At 62.4% G+C, this 24,448-nt stretch overlaps 3 protein-coding genes across 15 annotated transcripts in view; 1 reads left to right on the top strand and 2 right to left on the bottom strand.

Annotated features, from left to right (window-relative positions):
• Positions 1-1,011: 1,011 nt before the first annotated feature.
• On the top strand, positions 1,012-9,318 carry ALPL (alkaline phosphatase, biomineralization associated). 2 transcript variants are annotated; one of them, XM_074893044.1, is made up of 12 exons: positions 1,012-1,096; positions 2,428-2,520; positions 2,602-2,721; positions 3,620-3,735; positions 4,543-4,717; positions 4,807-4,982; positions 6,484-6,627; positions 6,788-6,857; positions 7,477-7,611; positions 8,117-8,308; positions 8,416-8,535; positions 8,645-9,318. In XM_074893044.1, exons 2-12 carry the CDS (start codon positions 2,463-2,465, stop codon positions 8,893-8,895), a joined length of 1,557 nt encoding a protein of 518 aa, XP_074749145.1. In that variant the 5' UTR covers positions 1,012-1,096; positions 2,428-2,462; the 3' UTR covers positions 8,896-9,318. The 2 variants fall into 2 exon arrangements, with proteins under 2 accessions (XP_074749145.1, XP_074749146.1); XM_074893045.1 differs by having other exon boundaries at positions 1,067-1,096; positions 2,443-2,520.
• A 1,174-nt stretch (positions 9,319-10,492) lies between these two features.
• RAP1GAP (RAP1 GTPase activating protein) lies at positions 10,493-21,608 on the bottom strand. Of its 10 annotated transcripts, none has more exons than XM_074893037.1 (22): positions 21,589-21,608; positions 19,873-20,061; positions 19,742-19,789; positions 19,625-19,663; positions 19,345-19,530; positions 17,995-18,089; positions 17,839-17,917; positions 17,705-17,758; positions 17,518-17,601; positions 17,334-17,434; positions 17,127-17,256; positions 15,672-15,827; positions 15,509-15,580; positions 15,348-15,434; positions 14,304-14,441; positions 14,041-14,184; positions 13,395-13,689; positions 13,231-13,305; positions 11,422-11,515; positions 11,258-11,339; positions 11,098-11,165; positions 10,493-11,013 (listed from the first exon to the last, which is right to left on the bottom strand). In XM_074893037.1, the coding sequence occupies exons 3-22, from the start codon at positions 19,778-19,780 to the stop codon at positions 10,905-10,907; spliced, it is 2,127 nt and encodes a 708-aa protein (XP_074749138.1). In that variant the 5' UTR covers positions 19,781-19,789; positions 19,873-20,061; positions 21,589-21,608; the 3' UTR covers positions 10,493-10,904. The 10 variants fall into 10 exon arrangements, with proteins under 10 accessions (XP_074749138.1, XP_074749139.1, XP_074749137.1 ...); XM_074893038.1 differs by lacking the exon at positions 21,589-21,608 and adding an exon at positions 21,168-21,569 and having other exon boundaries at positions 19,873-20,029; XM_074893036.1 differs by lacking the exon at positions 21,589-21,608 and adding an exon at positions 21,168-21,569 and having other exon boundaries at positions 19,873-20,032.
• Positions 21,609-21,994: 386 nt separating this feature from the next.
• USP48 (ubiquitin specific peptidase 48) overlaps positions 21,995-24,448 on the bottom strand; it is a 31,163-nt gene continuing 28,709 nt past the window's right edge. For all 3 annotated transcript variants that reach the window (XM_074893025.1, XM_074893026.1, XM_074893024.1), the window contains 3 exons: positions 24,245-24,293; positions 23,994-24,020; positions 21,995-23,884 (listed from right to left, as the gene is read on the bottom strand). In XM_074893025.1, the coding sequence (XP_074749126.1) occupies positions 23,862-23,884; positions 23,994-24,020; positions 24,245-24,293 (99 nt within the window). In that variant the 3' untranslated portion in view covers positions 21,995-23,861. The remainder of the gene's footprint in view (positions 23,885-23,993; positions 24,021-24,244; positions 24,294-24,448) is intronic.

Here is a 24,448-nt window from a genome sequence, read left to right on the forward strand (position 1 = left end):
GGGGGGGGGCGGAGGGGGATGTACCTGCGCTGGGAAACCAATGGGGCCGCCGGAGGGACGGGCTTCCGCGCTCGCCTCCGTTAACTCTTTCTTGGGGGGGCCCCAACCCCATTTTGGGGGTCCCCGTGTATGTGTTTAACAACCCCTCGAAGGGGTTTGGGGGGGGGGGGGGAGCGTGGCCGGATTTGGCGGCCTCGCAGCGTGGAGTTCCCCAGATTGTGGCTTTCCGTGTGCCGGGCTAATGAGCTTTTTAATTAGCGGTTCATCACCGGCAAGCACCCACAGCTACGCTGCGTGTGGGGTGACACGTGGGACACGGTGACACACACACACACCCCCCCCCCCCCCCGGCGAACCCCCGTGCCACGGCGCTGGGCTGAGCACTGACGCGCTCATCTCACACATGGGGCTGCAAACTGCTTTGCTGGGCTGGGAGAGCACTGGGGGGGGGGGGGGGGGGTGTGTGTGTGCTGGGAGGATTTGGGGGTCTGCAGGAGCCGTGCCCATCCCCGGGGCGTCGGGGGCGGCGTTGGGGCACCCTTGGGGGCACCCCGAAGCTTTCGGGGAGCGGATTTTTGGGCTGAGACCGCCACCTTCTGGGAAGCCACCCACGGCTCCGCGGGCCACGGAGCCCCACGGTCCCCCACGACGGGGAAACTGAGGCAGGGGGAACCCCACTTCTCCATCACCCCCACCCCAAAATCACTCTCGTGTCGCTGGCACGTTTTGGGTGAAAATAACGCAAAATTCGGCAAAACACACATCTTAACACACACACACACCCCCCCCGCGTTTGGCGGGGGAGGATGCTCATCACCCACAGCCATGCTTGGGTGCACCCCAGTCCTCCCAGTCCTCCCAGTATAACCCGGCAGAGGGCACCAGTAAGCCCAGTTTGTTGCCTTTTCTTCTCCGTCCCCCCCACCGTCCCGTCCCCCCCCCCCCCGTTGGCTGCGGGGGGAGGGTGGAGGAAGGGGAGGAGGAGGAGGAGGCGAAGGCCGGGTGCGGGGGGGATTTAAGGGCTCGCTGTCCCCCCGGCCCGGCCTCCTCCCGCCGCCCAGGAGGGACGTGGGTGTCGAGACCCAAGTTTGTGCGGGTACGTGTGTCCCCCCCCGGCGGTAAGGACCCCCCCGGGGCCACCGCTGCCACCCCCAGGGGAGCGGGGGGGTCCCTGGGGGGCGGGGGGTGCGGAGGGGTGAGCGCGCAACGTTGGGGGAGGGTGCGATTGGGGAGCCGGGGGTGTGATGGGGACATGGACGTGAGATGGGGACATGGGTGTGCAACAGGGACACGGGCATGCGGTGGGGACATGGGTGTGCGATGGGGACGCAAGCGTGCAACAGGGACACGGGTGTGCAATGGGGGACACAAGTGTGCAACGGGCACCCAGACATGCAATGGGGTCACGGGTGTGCGATGAGGACACGGGTGTGCGATGGGGACACAAGTGTGCAACAGGGACATAAGTGTGTGGTGGGGACACAGGTGTGCGATGGGGCCATGGGCATGTGGTGGGGACACAAGTGTGCAACAGGGACACAGGTGTGCGACGGGGACATGGGTGTGCAACAGGGACATGGGCACGTGGTGGGGACATGGGTGTGCAATGGGGACACAAGCGTGCAACAGGGACACAGGCATGTGATGGGGACATGGGTGTGCAATGGGGACACAAGTGTGCAACAGGGACACAGGCATGTGGTTGGGACATGGCCATATGGCAGGGACACAAATGTGCAACAGGGACCCAGGCATGCGATGGGGACATGTGTGTGCAACAGGGACATGGGTGTGCGATGGGGACACGGACATGTGGTGGGGACACAAGCGTGCAACAGGGACAACAGGCGTGTGATGGGGCCGTGGACATGTGTTGGGGACACGGGTGTGCAAGGGGGATGCAGACGTGCAACAGGGCTGTGGGTGTGAATGAGTTGGGGACACACGATGGGGACGTGATGGGGACACACGATGGGGACACAGGAACGCAACAGGGACACGGGCATGGGGTGGGGACACGTGTGATGGGACACGGGTGTGCAACAGGGACATGGCCATGCGATGGGGACAGGGACAGGCGATGGGGTCACGGCCATGTGACAGGGACCCCAACGTGCAATGGGGACCCAGCCGTGATGGGGACGGACGTGGCCATGCGAGGGGGTCGGGGACACGCGCCGGGGACCCCGCTGTGCCGCGCACCCACGGGAGCCACGGCGCCGTCCCCAGCCTCGGGTTGGTGCCAGCGAGGTGATGCCCCATGGGCCCAGTGACAAGGGGTGGGGAGCTGGCATGTCCCCAGGGTGTCACAGCAATGACCGCGCGGGGAGGGGACATTTCCTTCCCGTCCTCGCTTGGCCGAGCCCCGGGACGAAGGTCTCGGTGGGGAAACTGAGGCACGGGGCGGGTGCCCCCCCCACCCCGCAGCTCTCTCCTATCCAGCACCCGCGCAGCACCGCAGCATGAAGGCTCTCCTCCTCCTCCTCCTCGCCCAGCTCTGCTCGCCATCGCTGGTCCCCGGTAGGTGAGGTTTTGGGGGGGGGGGGTGTCACCACCCCAAAAGTGGGTGCTGTTGGGTGCTATGGAGCCCGCTTTCCGCAGAGAGGGAGAAGGACCCCGAGTACTGGCGGGGGCAGGCGCAGGAGACCCTGCGGGACGCTCTGCGGCTCCAGCGCCTCAACCAGAACGTGGCCAAGAACCTCATCCTCTTCCTGGGTGACGGTGAGACGGGGGCACCCACCGGGGGCGAAGGGGGGCTGCCGTGAAGTGGGGGCTGCGATAAATGGGTGCCATGATCAATTGGGTGTCTTAAAGTGGGCGCTGTGGTAAAGCGGGTGCCGTGGTAAATCGGGTGTATTAAAGTGGGTGTGGTGACAAAGTGGGTTTGCAATAAATTGGGTGCTGGGATCAATTGGGTTTGCAGTAAATTGGGTGCTGCGATAAGTTGGGTGCTGCGATTGGGTGCTGTGATAAGTTTGGGTTTGCGATAAATCGGGTTTGCAATAAATTAAGTGCGGTGATGAACTGGGTTTGCAATAAATCGGGTGCTGCGATAAAGGGGGTTTGCAATAAATTGGGTGCTGTGATAAGTTGGGTGCTGGGATAAACTGGGTGCTGCGATAAAGGGGGTTTGCAATAAATCGGGTGCTGTGGTAAGTTGGGTTTGCAATAAATTGGGTGCTGCGATATTGGGTTTGCAATAAACTGGGTGCTGCGATAAGTTGGGTGCTGGGATAAACTGGGTGCTGCGATAAGTTGGGTTTGGAATAAATTGGGTGCTGCGATGAACGGGAGTTGCAAAAAATTGGGTGCTGCAATAAACTGGGTTTGCAATGAATTGGGTGCTGCGGTAAATTGGGTGCTGCGATAAACCGTGTTTGCGATAAACTGGGTGCTGTGATAAGTTGGGTGCCGCGACAAACTCAACTTGCCATAAGTTGGGTGCTACGGTAAACTGGGTTTGCAATAAACTGGGTGCTGTGATAAAGGGAGCGCTGCCATAAATGGGGTTTGCAATAAAATCGGGTGCTGGGATAAACTGGGTGCCCGCCAGCGTTGCGCGGCGCCCGTGTGGCGAGCTGGCCCGTCCTCGGCGGGGAGCTGACGGGTGCCCTGGCAGGCATGGGTGTCTCCACCGTCACGGCCGCCCGCATCCTCAAAGGGCAGCTGCAAAACCGCAAGGGCGAGGAGAGTCTGCTGGAGATGGACAAGTTCCCCTACGTCGCCTTGGCCAAGGTGAGCCCCCCGGGGGGGGTCAGATCCTGAACCACACCCCCCCCCCCCCCAGGATGCCCCTGGGGGACGCGACACCCACCGCAAGGTCACGGACGGGCAGCCGGCATCGACTGGGAGCTGAAATTAGGTCAGGGGCGGGCGAAGGGAGCTGGCGCTGGTGCCCGCTGGCCGTGCCAGGGTCCGGCCCGTGGGAACGGGGAGGGGGGGCAGGATGAGGCCGCCCGGCCGTGGGAAGCCGCGGGACCCCCCCCCCCCCGCTTCTCCTGGGGTCATTTTGCTGAACAAAAGGCTTTTTTTTATTATTAAATTGGAAGTCTCGGCTGCTCCCCGCTGTTTCTCTTTGCCCCGCGGGGGATGCTCATGGTGGTGGTTTCCCTCCCCCTGCCTAAAAATGGGCTAAAAAAAGGCTAAAAGTATCAAAATACAGTGAGGGGGGGATGTGTAACTGCGCTGAGGGGAGCAAGGGGCAAAATGGGGGGGCAAGGGGCAAAAGAAGGGGGCACAGGTGAGATGAGGGTCCGGTGCAGCCAAACAGCATGGGGAGGGGAGCTGCAGGGTGAGGATGATGATGATGAAGGCCCAGGGTGGGGATGATGGTGGTGCTGGTCATGGTGATGGTGGTGATGATGATGGAGGTCATGGTGATGATGGTGGTGGTGGTCATGGTGGTGGTGGTCATGGTGATGGAGGTCATGGTGATGATGGTGGTGATGATGGTGGTGGTGGTCATGGTGATGATGGTGGTGGTCATGGTGGTCATGATGATGGTGGTGATGATGGTGGTTTATTTATCTCCCCCCCTCTCAGACCTACAACACCAACGCGCAGGTGCCCGACAGCGCGGGCACAGCCACCGCCTACCTCTGCGGCGTCAAAGCCAACGAGGGGACAGTGGGTGTCAGCGCTGGTGTCACCCGTGACCGCTGCAACACCACCAAGGGCCAGGAGGTGACCTCCATCCTCCGCTGGGCCAAAGATGGAGGTGAGGGGCTGGTAGGCGCCAGAGGTGGGGGTGTAAAGCGATGGGTTTTGGGGGTGTTCCCACCATTGTCCCCTGAATTCGTGGTGCAGGCAAGGCGGTGGGCATCGTCACCACCACACGGGTGACCCACGCGACACCCAGCGCTGCCTACGCCCACTCTGCCAACCGTGACTGGTACTCGGATGGAGAGATGCCCCCAGACGCGCTGGAGGGTGGCTGCAAGGACATCGCCCGGCAGCTGGTGGAGAACATCCCTGACATTGAGGTGAGGATGGGGACGAGGCCACTAGGGACATGGGCTGGAGCCTCCCAGAGATGGGGCCACCAGGGATATGGGCTGGAGCTGGCCAGGGATGGGAACGGGACCACCCAGGGATGGGGACAGGGCCGTGGGTAGGTGGAACACCAGGAACGCCAATGGCTGAAGGACTAGGACCCCCAGTAGATGTTGGGCTGGAACAACTAGTGGGTGAAGAGCCAGCACCAAAGGGTGCAGGACCAGGACTGTGGGTAGATATGGGGCCAGGACCACCAACGGGTGCAGAGTTGGGACCCCAGAAGATGTTGGACCAGGACCACCCATGGGTGCTGAGCCAGAACCCACAGCAGATATGGGACTGGGACCACCCATGGGTGCTGAGCCAGAACCCCCAGCAGATATGGGACCAGGACCACCCATGGGTGCTGAGCCAGAACCCACAGCAGATATGGGACTGGGACCAGCCATGGGTGCTGAGCCAGAACCCCCAGCAGATATGGGACCAGGACCACCCATGGGTGCAGAGCCAGAACCCCCAGCAGATATGGGACTGGGACCACCCATGGGTGCTGAGCCAGAACCCACAGCAGATATGGGACTGGGACCAGCCATGGGTGGGGTGCCTGGCCGCTGGGTGGGTGTGGGACCAGGACCACCGATGGACACACCAGTAGGACCATCGGACGCAGGGCTGGGACCACGAGCACACAGAGAACCCCGAATCAATCCTGCTTAACCCCCCTCCACCCACATCCACAGCCGCCCCCTCCTTTCTCATACTTCCCATACCCCAAACCCTCCATTTTCCCCCCGATTCTGCCCCTCGCTGCGGATTTACGCAGAAATTCAGCCCTGTAAATAAATACTCTTCTGTCCTTCAAAATAGCCCCAAAGCAAAACATTTCAGCCTGTTATTTAGCTCTTTAATAGCCTCTTCTTCTGTTTTTTTTCCCTTTAATATAATTTTAACTCTGTCCCAGGCTGGAAATAATTATATAGCGGGGAAAAGACATTTTTTTTCCCTTTTTTTTCGCTTAATAATTTTGGCGGTGGTGTTTTGCAGCTTTATAATTCACCTTCTGCGCAGAGAAGGGGGGGGGAATAAAAAAAATCTGTGCTTGGTTATAAATAACAGAGGCCAAATAAATCGGACTCCAAAGCAAACAGCGAGAGCCGCGGGATGGGGCTCCGTCCTGGCGGGTTCATGTGGGGACCCCGATGTGGAGCATCCCTCCCACAGATGGGGGGGAAAAAAAATTTAAAAGCCAGATTCGCTGCTGGAAATGGTTATTTTTGTCCTGGGGTTTAATTAATAGGAAGAGATTCAGGGATATTTTGAGTGAGGTGAAATTCCTTGGGTGTTTTTGCCCGTTTTTTTCGCACAGCGACAGGGTTTCCCTGGACATCCCGCTGCTCCGCGTCGGGGTTTTCTCCCTGAATTATGGGGGAAAAATTTAAAATAATTAAAAATATTTTTAAAAATGCATTCTTTGCCCCACTTTCACAGGTGATCTTGGGCGGTGGGCGGAAATATATGTTCCCCAAAAACGCCAGCGACGTGGAGTATCCCCATGAGGACAAGCATCGGGGCACCCGCCTGGACCGCAGGGACCTCGTCCAGGCGTGGCACGATGTCAAGCCCCCCGGCAAGGTGACAGGGACTTTTTTGGGGGTACACGCATATCACCCCACTATAACCTTGAGAAGCCATTCCCAGAGGGAGGAAATATTTTGGGGAGGGGGGTATACAGCAGCCCTGGGGTCGGCAGAGGTGATGGGGAGGTGACAACCTGTCTGTCCCCCGTCCCCAGGTCGCCAAGTACGTGTGGCACCGGCGGGACCTGCTGGCGCTCAACCTCAGCCGCGTCGACTTCCTCCTGGGTGAGTCCCAGCACCCAGGGGTGCCCCGGCCTCAATTGGGTGCTTTGGGGGGACCCCTGGCCTGTGCCAGAATGCTGAGGCAGCTGGAGTGACCGGTTGCCCACCTCAAATGATGCTGGTACCCCCAAGGGATGCTGGTACCCCCCCCCCAAAGATGCTGCTACTCCCTTGGGGATGCTGGTACCCCCCCCCCCCCCCCCCCAAAGATGCTGCTACTCCCTTGTGGATGCTGGTACCCCCCCAAGGGATGCTGGTAGCCACCCTGGGGATGCTGATGCACCCCCAAGGGATGCTGGTAGCCACCCTGGGGATGCTGCTACTCCCCCCACAAGGATGCTGCTACCTCCGAGGGATGCTGCTACCCTGCCCTGGGGATACAATTTTTGTTTTGGCCCGTGGTGCTGGGCTGCAGGATTCAGCTGTGCTGGAGGAAGGAAGGGCTGGGAGCATCCCCCGGCTCCTATCTAATCACCCTGGATCCGGTGGCGTGTGAAATGCTTGAACCAGCACAAGAAGCAGGCAGAAATGCTGGATTTGGCCCCCTTTTTTTTGGTGTTTTTTTTGGGTTTTTTTTTTTTTTGTGGGGAAAGGATGTCCCCAGCAGTGTCACTGCCCCCAGGCCTCTTCGAGCCGGGTGACATGGTGTACGAGCTGGACAGGAATAACGAGACGGATCCGTCCCTCACTGAGATGGTGGCTGTAGCCATCAGGATGCTCCAGAAAAATCCCCGGGGGTTTTTCCTCCTGGTTGAAGGTGTGTGGGGGTGCAAAGGGGAGCAGAGGGGATGATGGGGGATGCATGGGGGAAAGGTGATGGATGCAAAAAGGGGGGGGATAAAGAGGCTGATGGGGGAATGCAGAGAGGGGGGGATAAAGGGGGTGATGGGGATGGAAAAATGGGGGGATAAAGGGGTGGGGGGGATGTAAAAAGCGGGGTAAAAGGGGTAATGGGGATGAAAAGAGTGGGGGGATGCAAAGGGGGGATAGAGGGGATGATGGGGATGCAAAGAGGGGGATGAAGGGGGTGATGGGGTGGAAGGAGGGGATGAAGGGGGTGATGGGGGGCTGGAAAGGGGATGAAGGGGGTGATGGGGGCCTGGAAAGAGGGAGCTGAAGGAGGTGACGGGGGGATGCAAATGGGGGAAAGGGGGTGATGGAGACAGGGGGGATGCAAAGCAGGGAAGAGGAGGGCGATGGGGGATGCCAAGGGGGGGGTGGGGGCTGCAGAGAGCGATGCCGAGCGGTGCCGGGGGCCGCAGGGGGCCGCATCGACCATGGGCACCACGAGGGGAAGGCGAAGCAGGCGCTGCACGAGGCGGTGGAGCTGGACCGGGCCATCGGGCTGGCCACCCGCCTCACCTCGCCCCAGGACACCCTCAGCGTCGTCACCGCCGACCACTCGCACGTCTTCACCTTCGGCGGCTACACCCCCCGCGGGAACCCCATTTTCGGTGAGTCCTTGCTGGGCCACAGAGGGACCCGCAGGGAGGGGACACCCATCAACCCCGGGGACACCCTGGGGACGGCCCCGTCCTGCTGACGGTGCCACCGCCGCCAGGTCTGGCCCCGATGCAGAGCGACGTGGACCGCAAACCCTTCACCTCCATCCTCTACGGCAACGGCCCCGGCTATAAAATCGTGGCAGGCGAGCGAGAAAACGTCTCCGCCGTGGATTTTGGTGAGTGCATTTTGGGGCAAAACCCCCTTGAATTATCACAGCCTGGCTAAAATGAGCGCTTTTTAAAAATTAGTCTTAATTTTTGCTTTTTTTTTTTTTTCCCCCCCAGCACACGCCAACTACCAAGCGCAATCGGCCGTGCCGCTGCGCCAGGAGACCCACGGCGGCGAGGACGTGGCCGTTTTCGCCCGCGGCCCCATGGCCCACCTCCTCCACGGGGTCCACGAGCAAAATTACATCCCCCACGCCATGGCTTACGCCGCCTGCATCGGCTCCAACCGAGCCCACTGCAACGCCGCCGCCCGCCCCGCCGCCACCGTCCTCCTGCCCTTCCTCGCCCTCCTCTTCCTCCTCTGCTAAAGCGCCTCTTGCAAACCGTGGAGGGGGATTTATTTTTAATTCCTCCCCTTTTTTTTTTTTTTTCTTCTGTGGATAGCAGCGCCCAGAAAGAGGAGAGAAAAAGAAAGACTCAGCGGAGTAAAAGCAGCCGCCGGCGGTTTCGTGCTGGGAGCTGCCTCTGTAAATACACGGTTCCTTCCCCTATAATTAGCATCGTTGCCTGCCCCATCCCGAACCCACCGCGGGATTTGGGATGGGAGCCGGAGCCTCCGCGGATAAAACCCCCTCTTTGAGCCAGACGCGATGGGGCTGGGTCCCAAAATGCCTCCCGGTCCCTTGGCTGAGGACTGACCCCAGTGCCCAACTCACCACATGTGTGGATACCCAGAAACCACATGAAGCTGGGAAAAAAAATTAACTCACTGGGTTAATTTGTCCCCAAAACTTGTGGGTTTTGCTTTTTTTTTTTTTTTTTTTGCCTCCTGGGTGACTTATTTTGCTTTTAAATCCTTCAATTCAAGGCAACTTGCTGCCCAGGGAGGGATTTAGGGTGGTGTTGGGGCTGGGGAGCGAAGGGATTTAAGGGGGTGGCACCAGCTGGAGTGTCTTCATTAAGATTGGATAATTAGGGAGGGTAATTAGGGGAGGGGGGTTTTGCAGCTTGCAAGGTGCTGCAGGAGGTGGGGGGGGGGGGAGCAATTGAGGCCTGTGGTAGCCCCAGAGAGGGGCTCTGGGTGTGCAAATGTCACCTTGCACATGCAAATGTCACCTTGCACGCGCAGACGTCACCGTGCCTGTGCAAACGCCACCGTGCGTGTGCAAATTCTGCAGCGTGCGCTCACAACACCCCCACCACCACCACCTCACCCCCCCCCCAAAAAAAATCCCAGTGGGCCTGTCCAATCCTCCCCTTTTTTTATTTATTTACCAGCTTTATAAATAAATCTCCACTCCGGTTTTTTTATTAACCGGTAAACTTTGGAACGGGCGAAGGCGGTGACCCGAGCGGCGCTGGGTTTTGGGGGGGGGGCGGGTGTGTGTGGGGGTGTCTCTGACACCCCCACTTTGCTCAGCGCCCTTTGCACCCGCGCCGGCATCCCCAACCGCGACCCAACCCTGGCGCTGGGGCTTCCCAGAAACCAGGCGGTACCGAGCTATGTTTAACCAGTCCCGGGGTGCTTCGTGGTTTTTGGGGGTTCGGGGGGGGGGGAACCACTTTTTCTTGGCCGGGGATTTGGCGCAAAGCCGGTGGCCACCGGGGCTGCTGGCCAAAGGCCACTCCCGACGCCGCGTTGGCCACCAGAGCTGAAAAAGTGGGTTTGAGGGGAGTGCGGGGTGGATGGGGGGGGGGGGGGGGGGGGGCGGTGTGTGTGAGGGCATTGCCTGCCGAATTTTGGGGTACCTACAGCCCCCCCAAAAATATGGATAATCAAATAAAGGCTTTGCTCAGCCTGGCTGCTGCGAAAGCCCCAAAATTTGTGTAAGTGACCCCAAAAAAGGGTGAATTTGGGGTGTTTTTAAGACCGTGCAGAGCATCGGTCCCTGCTGATGCTTGGGGTTTTGGGGACCCCCCCCTCTTCAGATATCGGGGACCCCGCCTCCAGCAACCCCCCAGCCGTAGCGATAAATAAACCTTTATTTTATACAGGACCTCACGGGAAACACAAACACGATTTGGGGGGGGCTTGAAAAAAATAATCCCTCCCTCCCCCCAATTGCAGCATCCAACCCATTCCACAGCTTTTTTCCCTTAAAATAAAAGGGGGAGGAGGCAGGGGGAGCCCCACTTTGGGTTTGCCCTGGATTTGAGCCCCCCCTTTTGTTTAGGGAGGGGTTGATGCTCCGGTTGGACCCACTCTTCAGTGTGGGGGAGCCCCCTCCGTGTGGCATTGGGGTCATGGGGCAGGGGGGGGCCCTTTGTGGCCCATCACCCCCCCAAGGGGTATTTGGGGTGACAGAGATTGTCGGGGGGGGGACACCTCCATTTTTCTGGGGGTGTCCCCCCAAATCTTGCACCGGGGACGATGGCTTCAGCTCCTGGCACGGGGGTGGCACACGGGGGGGGGGGGGGGGGGGGGAGGCGAAGCGGTGACACACTCCCCTCCCGCCGGGGTGTGTGTGTGGGGGTGACTACGAGCCCTGTGTGGAGGAAAATCAGTGGGTGCACCCCAATATGGTGCCCCCATATTGGGGTGCACTGGGGAGGGGGGGACACAGTCTCACCGGATTAGGGGGGGGCCGCTCCAGCTGGATTTTGATCTCGGGGCAGGGGGGCTCGGGGGGACGGCGGCCTGGGGGAAAGCAGGGGGTGGGGGGGGGCGTGAGCACCCCGGGGGGGGTTCCCCAGCCCCCGCGGTGGCCTGACACCCCGGTGATGGGCTACCTGGGGGGATACCGGGGGGGTCATCCGGCCAGGGGGTGTCGGTGAAGGCGTCGTGGTGGGTCCCCGAGGGCGAGCGGCTCTCCTAAGGGTGCGAGGGGGGGGGTCAAAGCGGTGCTGCCCCCCCCCCTCTGCCCCCAGCCCCCCCCCCCTTGGCACCCCGGTACCCTGCCCGGCTCGCTGGGCTCCTCGGTGGCGCTGCCGAAGCTGCTGGCGCTGGAGGAGGAGCGGGAGAAATCCGGCGGCTCCGGCTTCTCGGCCCTGCCAGGGGACAGTCCCCAAAGCCGGGGACAGGCTGGCACCGTGCCGTGTGGCCGCCACCATGGCCTGCCGCGACGCCGCACTGTCCCCGGGACACGCTGTCCCCACGCCATCCCGCCCCTGGGATGTCCCATCCCTGTGCCACCCTGTCCCTGTGCCACCTTGTCCCTGGGATGTCCCATCTCTGTGCCACCCCATCCCCATGTCATCCTGTCCCCACGCCATCCCGCCCCTGGGATGTCCCATCTCCATGTCACCCTGTCCCCATGCCATCCCATTCCTGGGATGTCCCATCCCCGTGTCACCCCATCCCTGTGCCACCCCGTCCCCACGCCATCGCGTCCCTTTGATGTCCCAGCCCTGTGCCATCCCATCCCCACATCCCTTGTCACCACACCATCCCACAGCCGCCCTGGCCCATTGCATCCCTGTGGCCACCCCATCCCAGTGCCACCATGTCCCAGTGCCACCCAGTCTTTGCACTGCCCCATCCCAGTGCCCTCCAGTCCCTGTGTCACCCCAATGTCACCCCATCCTGGTGCCACCCCATCCCAGTGTCACTCTGTCCCCATGCCACCCCCCCTCCATGCCACCCTAACCCCAAGCCACCTTGTGCCCAAGCCACCCAAGTGCCACCCCATCCCTGTGCCACCCCCCCACATCCCCCTGCTATCTTGTCCCTGTGACACCCTGTCCCTGTGCTGTCCTGGCCCCCTGCTGCCCTGTGCCAGCCATCCTGGTGCCACCTTGTCCCAGTGTCATCCCACCCCAGTATCACCCTGTCCCAGTGCCACCCCATCTGTGTGCTGCCCTATCCCAGTGCCCTCCCGTCCCTGTGTCACCCCATCCCAGTGCCACCCTGGCTCACTGCATCCCTGTGCCACCCCATCCTGGTGCCACCATGTCCCAGTGCCACCCTGTCCTCATGCTGCCCCATCCCAGTGCCTTCCAGTCCCTGTGTCATCCCAATGTCACCCTGTCCCCTTGCCACCCCATCCCAGTGCCCTCCAGTCCCTATGTCACCCCGATGTCACTCCATCCCAGTGCCGCCATGTCCTAGTGCCACCCCATCCTTGCGCTGTCCCATCCCAGAGCCCTCCAGACTCTGTGTCACCCCAATGTCACCCTGTCCCCTTGCCACCCCATCCCAGTGCCCCCCAGTCCCCGTGTCACCCCCTCCCAGTGCCACCCTGGTCCACTGCACCCCAGTGCCACCCCATCCTGGTACCACCCCATTTCAGTGTCACTCTGGTCTATGGTATCCCAGTGCCGCCATGTCCTAGTGTCACCCCATCCTTGCGCTGTCCCATCCCAGAGCTCTCCAGACTCTGTCACCCCAATGTCACCCTGTCCCCTTGCCACCCCATCCCAGTGCCCTCCAGTCCCTGGCCTATTGCATCGCAGTGCCACCATGTCCCAGTGCCACCCAGTTCTTGTGCTATCCCATCCCAGTGCCCTCCAGTCCCTGGCCTATTGCATCCCAGTGCCACCATGTCCCAGTGCCACCCAGTTCTTGTGCTATCCCATCCCAGTGCCTTCCAGTCCCTGTGTCACCCCATCCCAGTGCCACCCTGGCCCACTGCATCCCAGTGCCACCCCATCCCGGTGCCACCATGTCCCAGTGCCCCCCAGTCCTTGCGCTGCCCCATCCCAGTGCCCTCCAGTCCCCGTGTCACCCCGTCCCCGTGCCCCCATCCCAGTGCCGGGTGTGGGACCTGTCGGGGGGCCGGTGGCTCTCGGGGGAGCTGTGTACGGAACAGGCGCCCTCGGGGGCGGCGGCGAGGCCGTCCCTGGGTGGGGGGGAGGCAGCGGGCGGTGAGGTGATACCGGGAGGGGACCCCGGCCGGTGCCAGCCCCGTGTCCCGGTACCGGCGCTCACCTGCCGGCCGGCGCCTCCTGGATGCTCTCGATGCCGATGGCGCTGGAGCGGCGGGAGCCGAGCGGGCCGGGCCGCCGCCGCGACGGGCTCTTCCCGGGTACCAGCAGCGCCTGCGGGTCGCCGTTAACCGGGGACCGGGGGGGGGACACCGCGGGGCGGGGTGGGGGACACACACACAGACACCGGGAGGGGACACGGCGGCTGGGTCCGTGCCGGGGGTACCCACCTCTTCCACCGAGCCCAGCCCGATGGCGCTGCCGCGGCGTCCCCGCCGGCTCCCGGGCACCAGCAGCGACTGGGGGCGGCACCGCGTCACCGGCCCCGGGGGGCACCGGGGCACCGGCGGCACGGGAGGGGCGGGGCCAGCGCGAGGGGAGGGGCCGCGCGGGTGAAAGGGGCTGCGGGGAGGGGGCGTGGCCCTCGCGGATGGGGCGTGGCTTAAAGATGGGGCGTGGCTTTCGCGTGGCTTGGGGAGTGGGCGGGGTCAGAGAGCTTTAGACGCGCGGGTTGTTCCCTGTGGGGGCGTGGCCTCCCGTAGGTGGGCGTGGCCTCAGCCCTGCGGCCGCGGGCAGGCTGGCGGGGCGGGGGCGTGGCCAGAGCGGCGGGGGCGTGTCCCGGGGGCGTGTCCCGGGGGCGGGGCACTCACGCAGGCGGCCCCCGGGGCGCCCTCGGGGGGTCCGGCGGCGGCGGCGGCGGCGGCGTTGGCGGCGTTGGGGGGGGGCGTTGGGGGGGCCCGGCGGGGTCCCAGCCCCACGGCCTCCAGGGAGGGGCTGCGGCCCCGCAGCGCCCGCTGCAAGGCCCCCCCGCGCCCCGTCAGCAGCGCCCGGTACCGCCGGGCGCCCCCGCCCCCGGTGGTTTTTAGAGGTGGGGGGGGGGGGTGGGGGGGCACGGACCCCCCCCATGCCCCACCTTGAAGGACTCGAAGAAGCCCGGGGCGGCGGCGCCGTTGTCGGGGCGCTCGTCGTCGGGGCCCAGCCCCAGCATGGCCTGGCTGCGCGCCTGCAGCTCCTCGTGCAGCGTCTCCAGCAGCGCCGCCCGCGTCCGCTCCTGCGCACCCGCACCGCTGCGACACCCCGCGACACCCCCCCCGCGACACCCCCCTTCCCCAACGCGCCCTCCTGCCCTCGCTGCCGGGGACACGCGGACCCCCCTCCCCCCCAGCCCACGCGGCCCCCCCACGGCGTGAGCAGCACCCACATCATGCACAGCACCCACACACACAGCACCCACGTGCACAGCACCCATGTGCATGGCACCCACATGCACAGCACCCCCCCACACACAGCACCCGCAGCAGGCACAGCACCCATGTGTGTGACACCCACATCGTGCACAGCACCCACGTGCACAGCACCCACAGCACCCATGTGCATGGCACCCACACACACAGCACCCACATGCATGACACCCACACAGCACCCACAGCAGGCGCAGCACCCATGTGTGTGGCACCCACATCGTGCACAGCACCCACTGTACACAGCACCCACATGCACAGCACCCACACACACATAGCACCCACAGCAGCAACAGCACCCACATGCACAGCACCCACACACACACAGCACCCACAGCACCCACCTACACAGCACCCACGTGCATGGCACACACACACACAGAGCACCCACAGCAGGCGCAGCACCCATGTGTGTGGCACCCACATCGTGCACAGCACCCACTGTACACAGCACCCACATGCACAGCACCCACAGCAGGCACAGCACCCACGTGCGTGGCCCCCGCACGCACAGCACCCACGGCATGCATGGTACCCACCTACAGGCACAGCACCCACATCCACAGCACCCACGCTGTGCCCAGCACCCGCATGCCCAGCACCCACAGCCTCACGGCATGCCCAGCCCCCTTGCAGGCACCCCCCCACACCCCCGCAGATGCCCAGCACCCTCAGCAACCCCGTGCCCAGCACCCAGCACCCACATTTGCACCCACCTCCAGCTTGGCGAACTTCTCGGCCTTGTAGCAGGCGTACTCGGCGTTGATGAGCTTCGTCAGCAGAAACTCCTGGAACTCGGGGCCCTGCGGGGGTGAAGGGTGGCCCTGGGTGGCTGCCACCCAAGGACACCCCCCCAGCAGCACCCATGGGTGCTCACCTTCCTGAAGACAGCAGGGTCGGGCAGCGGCGGGCCGAAGAAGGGCACGTCGTCACGGGCGGTGACAGAGACCTGCGGCGGGTGGGAGAGGTGACGGGGCACCCTGCTGCCCCCCCCCCCCAGCACCCTCCGGGGATGGGGACACTGAGGCCCGGGGCGGTACCTTGTAGAGGGTCCCCTGGGAGCCGCCCTGCTCCAGCTGCACCACCACGAAGGCGTGGAGGAAGTTGGAGGCGATCATGTCGGGGACGAAGGGGGTGTTCTCGTCCTGGAAGACGACGGCCACGATGTCGTTGCCGATGTGACGCTTCCGCTGCAGCTGCGGGGACAGAGGGGGGGGGGGATACGGGGACACGGGGACACGGGGGACACGGGGGGGGGGGCAGTCACACCAAGGGGGGCAAAGGGAATGGCAGATCCTGTGCCCCAGAGGTGCCCAGGGGCACCCAGGGTGCCCCTGGAGCTTTTATATCCCATCGACAACACCCTACGGGTGCCCTTCCAAGCCCCCTGCATCCCACAGATGTCCCCCAGCACCCATGGGTGCCTTGCCAGCCCCTGTATCCCATAGATGCCCTCCAGCACCCATGGGTGCCCTGCCAGCCCCCTGTATCCCATAGATGCTCCCTAGCACCCACGGGTGCCCTGCCAGCCCCTGCATCCCACAGATGCACCTCCAGCACCCATGGGTGCCCTGCCAGCCCCTGCATCCCACAGATGACCCCCAGCACCCACGGGTGCCCTGACAGTCCCCTGTGTCCCATAGATGCCCCCTAGCACCCACGGGCGCCCTGCCAGCCCTCTGCATCCCACAGATGCCCTCCAGCACCCACGGGTGCCCCGCCAGCCCCCTGCATCCCATAGATGCCCCCCAGCACCCATGGGTGCCCTGCCAGCCCCCTGCATCCCACAGATGCCCCCCAGCACCCATGGGTGCCCTGCCAGCCCCCTGTATTCCATAGATGCCCCCCAGCACCCACGGGTGCCCTGCCAGTCCCCTGTATCCCATAGATGCCCCCCTAGCACCCACGGGTGTCCTGCCAGCCCCCTGCATCCCACAGATGACCCCCAGCACCCATGGGTGCCCTGCCAGCCCTCTGCATCCCACAGATGCCCCCCAGCACCCACGGGTGCCCTGCCAGCCCCCTGTATTCCATAGATGCCCCCTAGCACCCACGGGTGCCCTGCCAGTCCCCTGCATCCCACAGATGCCCCCCAGCACCCACGGGTGCCCTGCCAGCTCCCTGCATCCCATAGATGCCCCCCAGCACCCATGGGTGCCCTGCCAGCCCCCTGCATTCCACAGATGCCCCCCAGCACCCATGGGTGCCTTGCCAGCCCCCTGCATCCCATAGATGCCCCCACCAGCACCCATGGGTGCCTCTGGAGCTTTTGCATCCCATAGACACCTACACAGCACCCATGGGTGCTCCAGAAGCCCCTGTAACCCATAGACACCCCCAAAGCACCCATAGGTGCCCCACCAGCGCTCCTACCCCACGGGGGTGCCCCAGGACCCCTCACACCCCCATCCTCCCCAAGCACCCATGTGTTTCCCCCTTAACCCTTGCCCCCCACCTCCCTCCACCCCACCCCCCAGCACCCATGGGTGCCCCACCTGCTGGGCGTCCCCCTCAGTGTAGGGCAGCTTGGTGGAGACGTGGAACATGATCTCCTTGTCGCGGAAGTGGCAGTAGATGGACTCGCTGCCCGTCTGCCCGTGGGTCACATCCAGACCCCCCCGAAACCTGGGTGGGTGGGGGGACAGGCACCCTAAACCTGGGGGGTCCATGGGTGCCCCCCCACCCAGCACCCCACCACGTACCCCTTGAAGTCCCGCAGCTGCACCCGTTGACCCAGGACGTCGAGAAATTCGGTGAACGCCGGGCTCTCCTCCGTGGTGCCGAAAAGCTCCTCCTCGGAGGTCTGCGGTGGGGTGGGGATGGGTGCCAGCACCCAGCTGGGACCCCTCCCCGCCCACCCTAACCCCCACCCACCCCACCCCATACCTGCCCCAGTTTTTGGTAGATGACCCCAAATTTGAAGTGGTTGCTGAGCACGTGCTCGTCAAAGGCGAGGATGAGGCGGGACGCCTGCGGGGTCGGGAGGGGGCGGAGGTTGGGTGGCGGGGCACACCCCGGGGTGGCCCCACCCATGGGTGCCCGTGGCCACCACCCCCCCCCTGCACCCTGTCACCTTGGGATAGAGCACAGGGTAGAAGCGATCCACGTTGACGTCCTCGCACACCAGCTGCGGGAAGGATGGGTGATGCGATGGGTGGCTCAGGGTGAGGGGGCACCCATGGGTGCTGCCGGAGGTGTTGCACCCACCTTGGCCATCTGCACCACATTGGGGAACTCGGCCAGGCAGGAGATGGGCACCACGTCATGCAGGGTGCGGGCACGGGTGCTGTGGGGTGAGGCAGAGGTCAGGGTGGCCCCTACCCCCAGCCAGCACCCATGGGTGCCCCCTGGCACCCTGCTCACCGCAGCAGCAGGTGCAGGTGCTCCTGCTCGTCGTACTTGAGGGAGAAGACGAGGTGGCCCAGCGCCGGGTCCAGGGAGTAGTAGTTGAAGTGCTCCTGTGGGGAGGGGGCCAAGCACCCATGACCGCGCCAATGGGTGCTCACGCTGGCAGGCACCCATGCCATGGGGCACCCATCCCCACGAGTGCCAATATCCATGAGCACCCATACCTATGGGGCACCCATGCCCATGGGCCACCCACCCTACACACTGTGTCCATAGACACCCATGTCTACAAGCACCCATGCCATGGGGCATCCAGGTCCCTGAGCACCCATAAGCCTGAGCACCCATCCCCATGGGGCACCCATGTCCATGAGCACCCATACCACCACCTGTGGAGCACCTACACTCATGGTCTCCCATGTACTGAGCCACCCATACCCATGAGCACCCATGCCCATGGGGCACCTATGTCCCTGAGCACCCATGCCCGTAGATACCCACACCCATGAGCAACCCATGTCCGTGAGCACCCATGTCCATGAGCACCCATGCTGTAGGGCACCCATGTCCATGAGCACCCATGCCATGGGGCTCCCACACCCATAGATACCCACACCCACTTCCATGAGCACCCATATGTACAAGCACCCATACCATGGGGCACACATACCCATAGAGCTCCCATTCCCATAGATACCTGCACCCATGCATCACCCATGTCCATGACCACCCACGCCATGGGGCTCCCATGCCCGTAGATACCCACACCCACCTCCATGAGCACCCATACCCATGAGCACCCATATCCATGGGGCTCCCATGCCTGTAGATACTCACACCCACTTCCATGAGCACCCATATGTACAAGCACCCATACCATGGGGCACCCATGCCATGGGGCACCCAGGTCCATGAGCACCCATACCCATGGAGCTCCCATGCCCATAGATACCCGCACCCATGCATCACCCACGTCCATGAACACCCACACCCATGGGACTCCCATGCCTGTAGATACCCACACCCACCTCCATGAGCACCCATGCCCATGAGCACCCATGCCATGGGGCACCCACATCTATGAACACCCAGATCCATGGGGCTCCCATGCCCATAGATACCTGCACCCATGAATCACCCACCTCCATGAGCACCCATGCCCATGAGCTCCCATGTCATAGGACACCCATGTCCATGAGCACCCACACCCATGGGGCTCCCATGCCCATAGATACCCACACCCATGTCCGTGAGCACCCACAGGCATGAGCACCCATGTTTATGAGGTCTCCATGACCATGACCACCCCCATGGGGAACCCACCGACCCCAAGCACCCACACCTGGAGCACCCACGGGGCCTCACCTTGCCCAGGAAGTGCTTGCGGTAGATCTTGGCCGTGTGGTTGCCCTCAAGCCTTGCGCGGGTGCCGGGTGCTGGGGTGGGGGGGGACTCGGGTGTCCCGCTCAGCTGGTGGTTGGTGCCCTCGATCCAGTAACCCCCAAACTGCGGCAGGAGGATGAGGGGGAACGGCCCCTCCCGGCCCAGTACCTGCACCCACAACCGAGGTGGGTGCTCTGGCACCTACCCACCCACCCACCCACCTGCCCTTGCACCCATCTCTGGTGGGGAGTGGGTGCTCTACCTCGTGCACGCTGGGGTAGGGGATGTAGTCCTCCTCTGTCTGCAAGACAACGGGGAGGGGAAGACCACGCTAGCACCCATGGGTGCTGGTTGGGTGCCCCCCCCCCGCGATGCCTACCTTGAGCGGTGGGGGGACGGTGTGGCGCTGCTGGGCCATCCTGCTGCCCTGCGGGAGATGGGGGCTGTGGGTGCCCATCACCCCCCCTTAGGATGGGCACCCTTGGGTGGGGAGCCCCCATGGGGGCTTACCTCGGGGTGCGGTGACTGAGGGGGTGGCTGGAGACACGTCTAGGTGGTGCGGGGGGGTCCAGGGGGGTCCATGGCGCTTCCTGGGGGTGATGAGGGCTCCGCCACAACCCCTCTCCGTGACGCCTGGCCCCTCAGGTAGCGGCGTTACCCCTGAAGCCTACTGATGGCAGGAAGCCAAGCACCACCTTGCTGGTTACCAGGAGCCAGCGGGCCAGAAGCAGCGGGTGTCGGGTCACTACATGGGGGTGCCCGGCTACTGAGGGCCCCCCCCCGCTAATTCATCGCACCCCCTCCCCCCCCCAACCCCCACCCCCCCTCGCCCCGAAGGGCGCCCTCTGGGGGCGGGAGGAGGCGCCGCGCGGGGCAGCACCACGGACAGCGCCGAGCACCGCGCGGGACAGGGGGGACACGGCGACACCGGCCCTTGGTGTAAACCTCGGAGTGGTGTAAACGGGTGGTCGCCGTCCCCCTCCCCCACCGTGTAAAAACACACCCCGGCCGTGGGCGATCCTCGTGGAAACACGAACGCTCGTGCAAAAGCGCCCCATCCCCGCGCAAACACCACCCTGGTGTAAACTCCACCCTGGTGTAAACACCACCCCGGTGTAAACGCCACCCTGGTGTAAACGCCACCCCGGTGTAAACGCGCCCCGTCCCCGTGGACCCGTGGGCCGCAGCGTGACCCCCGCCGGGCAGTGGGGCTGGGGGGGGGTCCTGGGGGGGGCTCCCTCATCGCCCCCCCCGCCAACACCCAAGGAGGGGGGGCAGTGCCCGGGGGGGGGGGGGAACACACAGCACGGGGGGGGGCTGTGACCTAAATGTGGGGCAAGGCTGGGGGGGGGGGGAGGTTGGGGTTAGGGGGTACATGTGGGGCAAATTGAGGGGACTGGGCTGGGGGGGGGCACGCGGGGGGGGTTAGGTGATGGGACCAGGATGGGGGAGGCGGAAGAGGGGGGGCAGATTTTTGGGGGTAGCCGTGGGGGGGCAGGTTTGGGGGGGGCAGATTGAGGGGGGGTAATTAATGTGGGAGATATTGGGGGGGGCAGGTTTGGGGGGGGCAATTTATGGGGAGATATATTGGGGAAGGGCAGGTTGGGGGGTACATGGGGGGGGCTGATCCCCCCCGCCCTGCCCGGGTCCCCCCCTCCCCCGCTCCCCCCCCCCGCGCTGCCGGTACCGGCAGGGGCTGAAGGTCACCGGGGGACGGTGCTGCGCCGGGGGGGGGACACACATCGGGGGTGCGGGGGTGTCTGGGGGGGGACCCCGTTTCCCGGTGCCCGCGGCGCGGCACTTACCGGAGGGGCGGCGGGGCCGGGGCCGGTACCGGAGCGGAGCCGGTACCGGAGCGGAGCGGAGCGGGGGCCCCGCCGCTCGCAGCCACCGCGCCGCGTCACGTGCGGCGGGGCGGGGCGGCCCCTCCGGGGGCGGCCGGCACCGGCAACCGGCACCGGAACCGGGAACCGACCCCTGGGGAACCGACAACCGAGAAACGACACCGGGAAAACGGTACCGGGACCGGCCACCGGGATCCGGCCTTGGGAACCGAGCCTGGCGTCGGGGACGGCGTCACCCCCAGCCTGGGAACCCCCCCTCCACCCCGGGTGTCGTCCCCCCAGGGTGCTCCCCCCCATCCGTCCCCGCACCCTGGGGCTCCCCCAGACCTCTCTCCACCACCCATCCTGGCACCCAGCGTACCCCCCCCCCCCCAGCACCCACCTCCCTCCCAGGGACACCCCAGCTCCGGGGCCCTCGAGAAACGCTTGGCACCGGCTCCCGGCTGCGGGTGCCAGGGCGGAAGGAGCGAGGAGAGGCGGAGGGGAAGGGGGGGTGGGGGGGGGGCTGGCACCAAGCCGGGGCCACGCAGCCCCCCCCCAGGGATGCAGCAGCCCGGGCGACGCGCCAGCGCGGGGACAGGGCACGACGTGACGTGGGGACACCAAAAGCAGCCCTGCAGCTGCCTCGGCCCATCACGCACCGGCGCTTCCAGCGGGTGCCAATTTCTCGAGAAAAACCCTCCGGTGGGCCAAGGTTGGCCTCGTTCCCTCCCCACCCCGAGTTTAGGCTGGGTGGGAGGAATAACCCCCCCCTTTCCTTTAGGCGAGGTGTTAAAATACCAGACCGACCATGTGTATGCGCTTTAATAAGGCTTCCACAGCTCAAATGACAATTTTAATCCAATAATGTTTGCAAATAACAGACAAAACGGTAACTGGGCCTTTGATCACATCTTGTACCTGCGTCCTCGGCGGGACACGGGGATGCGGCCGCACATCCCTTCTCAGAAACACCGCCCCGGCCCTCGCTCATTCCTTCCCCGCTGAGTTTAGAGACTTTAATTTTGCAACAGTATAAGCTCAAGGAAGAGATATTTTTTTTTTTTTTGTAACATTAAAAAAAAATTTAACAGCAAATCGACCAAAAAAAAAAAAAAAAAGGAATTTCCAGGAAATATGTACACAAGTGAGTGCTTCAGTCTGAGAATAAAACCTCCTGCCCGCTCCCGGAGGATGGAGCAGCTGAATTCCTGTCGCTGTCTTTACCTTGGGAAAGAATACGTGGGTCCACATTGCTCCCAAAAAACTTTTAAGAGCTTCACGGTCCCCCAAATGCTGGCTGCTTCGCCCCAAAACCCACCAGGGACGGAGAGGAGGACGCGGAGGCCCCGCGCTCGGCAAAGAACAGCTGTGATTCTTCAGATAAAAGAGAACATTTAAAATGAACGCTACCGGGGTTGGTGGGATGGGGTAGGTCTGTGTCCCCCCCACCCCCGTCTTCTCACAGCCCCAAACTCCTGCAATCCTTTAAAAAATAAAGCTGATGTGGCACCAACTGGACTCTCCGCATCAACGTTTTGCCTCGGAAACAAGTTAAAAGGCTGAAAAGAAAGAGGACAGCGCCCTTTTTTTTTTTAAAGTCTGGAAGCGGTACGCTATTTCCTGCTATTAATAGGCAACGGGGAGAGATCCTTTCTGGGGGCTACAGATGTAAAAAAAAAAAAAATTAGTAATTATTAGTGCATTCCTGAAAAAGGAGAATAGAGGTGAAAAAAAGCCTCTTCCCATGGGAAACACACCACCCACCCGCGCCCCCTTCGCCGTCTCCGTTTCAGTCTCCCCCCCCCCCTCAAGCCACGGGCGCGAGCGCTCCTGGCAGTCCCAAGACTGGAGGAAAAGATGTTATCAAAAGTCATTAAAATACCCCACGTTTCTAAAAAAACACAGTTGACAGAGAAAGACCAGGTGGTTATTGAAAGATCATCAAACGTTTGGAAGTGAAGGCAAGCGGCTGACAAGCCGGCGGGGGCGGCGAGGGAGGCGGCTCCCCGTCCCCTCCGCGATGGAAGGCTTCCGGAGGCAGACCACAGCTTACATTTTGGGTTAAATAGATGAAATTTTTTTTTTTTTGTGGGTTTTTTTGTTGGGTTTTTTTGTTTTTTTTTTTTTTTGAAAGAGCTAGACATTCCTCACAAGTAACAATTTCTTTACTTCCATGCTGTACTGAAAGAGTAATAGTGGATCAAAGACAGGATTATCTGTAAGCAGGTTACACCTAAAGAGTTACTGGAGAACAGATCAAGATGTTTTTGATCTACTGGATTACAACCCCTTGCCGGACAGACGAGCGCGGTGTGGGATTCGAGTCAGGGAATACACGAGAATGCCTCCGTCTCCCTCGCCTGTAAACACAATACGCTCTTTACTGCTGCTAAAACTTTCCAACCTTCCCGTCGTTTTATTAAATATAAAATCAGGAACGCTCTCTTGAAGGCAGGATGTCCTTCAGTGCAATCTGCTTTGACATAAGGCATTTTTGGGGGGCGGGGGGGGGGGAAGGAGGGGTGCAGTCATTTCAGAATGGGTTTCTGCCTTCTGGAAGAGTCAAAGAGTTCAGTCCTGTATCCACCTTTTTTTTTTTCTTTTAATGCCCTACCATGTCAAAATCCTCTTCCCTTCTGGTCGCTCCTCTGTTGCCAGCGTTTAGAAAAACCATCAGTGTCCAAGTAAACCAGTCCCTGAGGAGAAAAAACAACCACCAAAAGATGACGACGCTTATGGGATGGAGATGAAGTTAATGTGGGCTTACATAAAGGGGAGGAAAAAAAAAAAAACACCCAGACTCACCTTTAAATCCTTCTTCAGGCATACAAACTGGGGATGGAAAGAAAACAGCACGGTGTTAGAAATTGTTTCTAAAAGGATCTTTGGTCTGAGCGTGCCCATTGACCGCGACAAGAAAGCTTCAACATCTCTATTTTCTACCTTTACAACCCAAATCCAACACAATCCTTGGCCACCAAAGCGTCTCCCACAATCACAGTAGTGAGGCACCTTCCTCGAACCCCCAAACCTTCCGGGCCACCCCCTCGCCTCACCTTGCATAACGTCGTCCATCGCCGCGTAATCTGCAAGTGGTTCATCAGCCTGGAAAATAAAGCAGAGCAGGGGATTAACGAGCAAACAAGCTCGTTTGGAAGTTCGCAGCCCGATCCGTTCACGGTGCTGCTCGGGAGGGCAGTGGGGAACAGTGTCTGGGAACAAGAGGAGAGGACTCGCTCCCTAATTTAGCTGTATTTTGG

This window comes from Strix uralensis, chromosome 23 (assembly GCF_047716275.1).
Source record: "Strix uralensis isolate ZFMK-TIS-50842 chromosome 23, bStrUra1, whole genome shotgun sequence".
In the NCBI taxonomy this organism is placed as follows: domain Eukaryota; kingdom Metazoa; phylum Chordata; class Aves; order Strigiformes; family Strigidae; genus Strix; species Strix uralensis.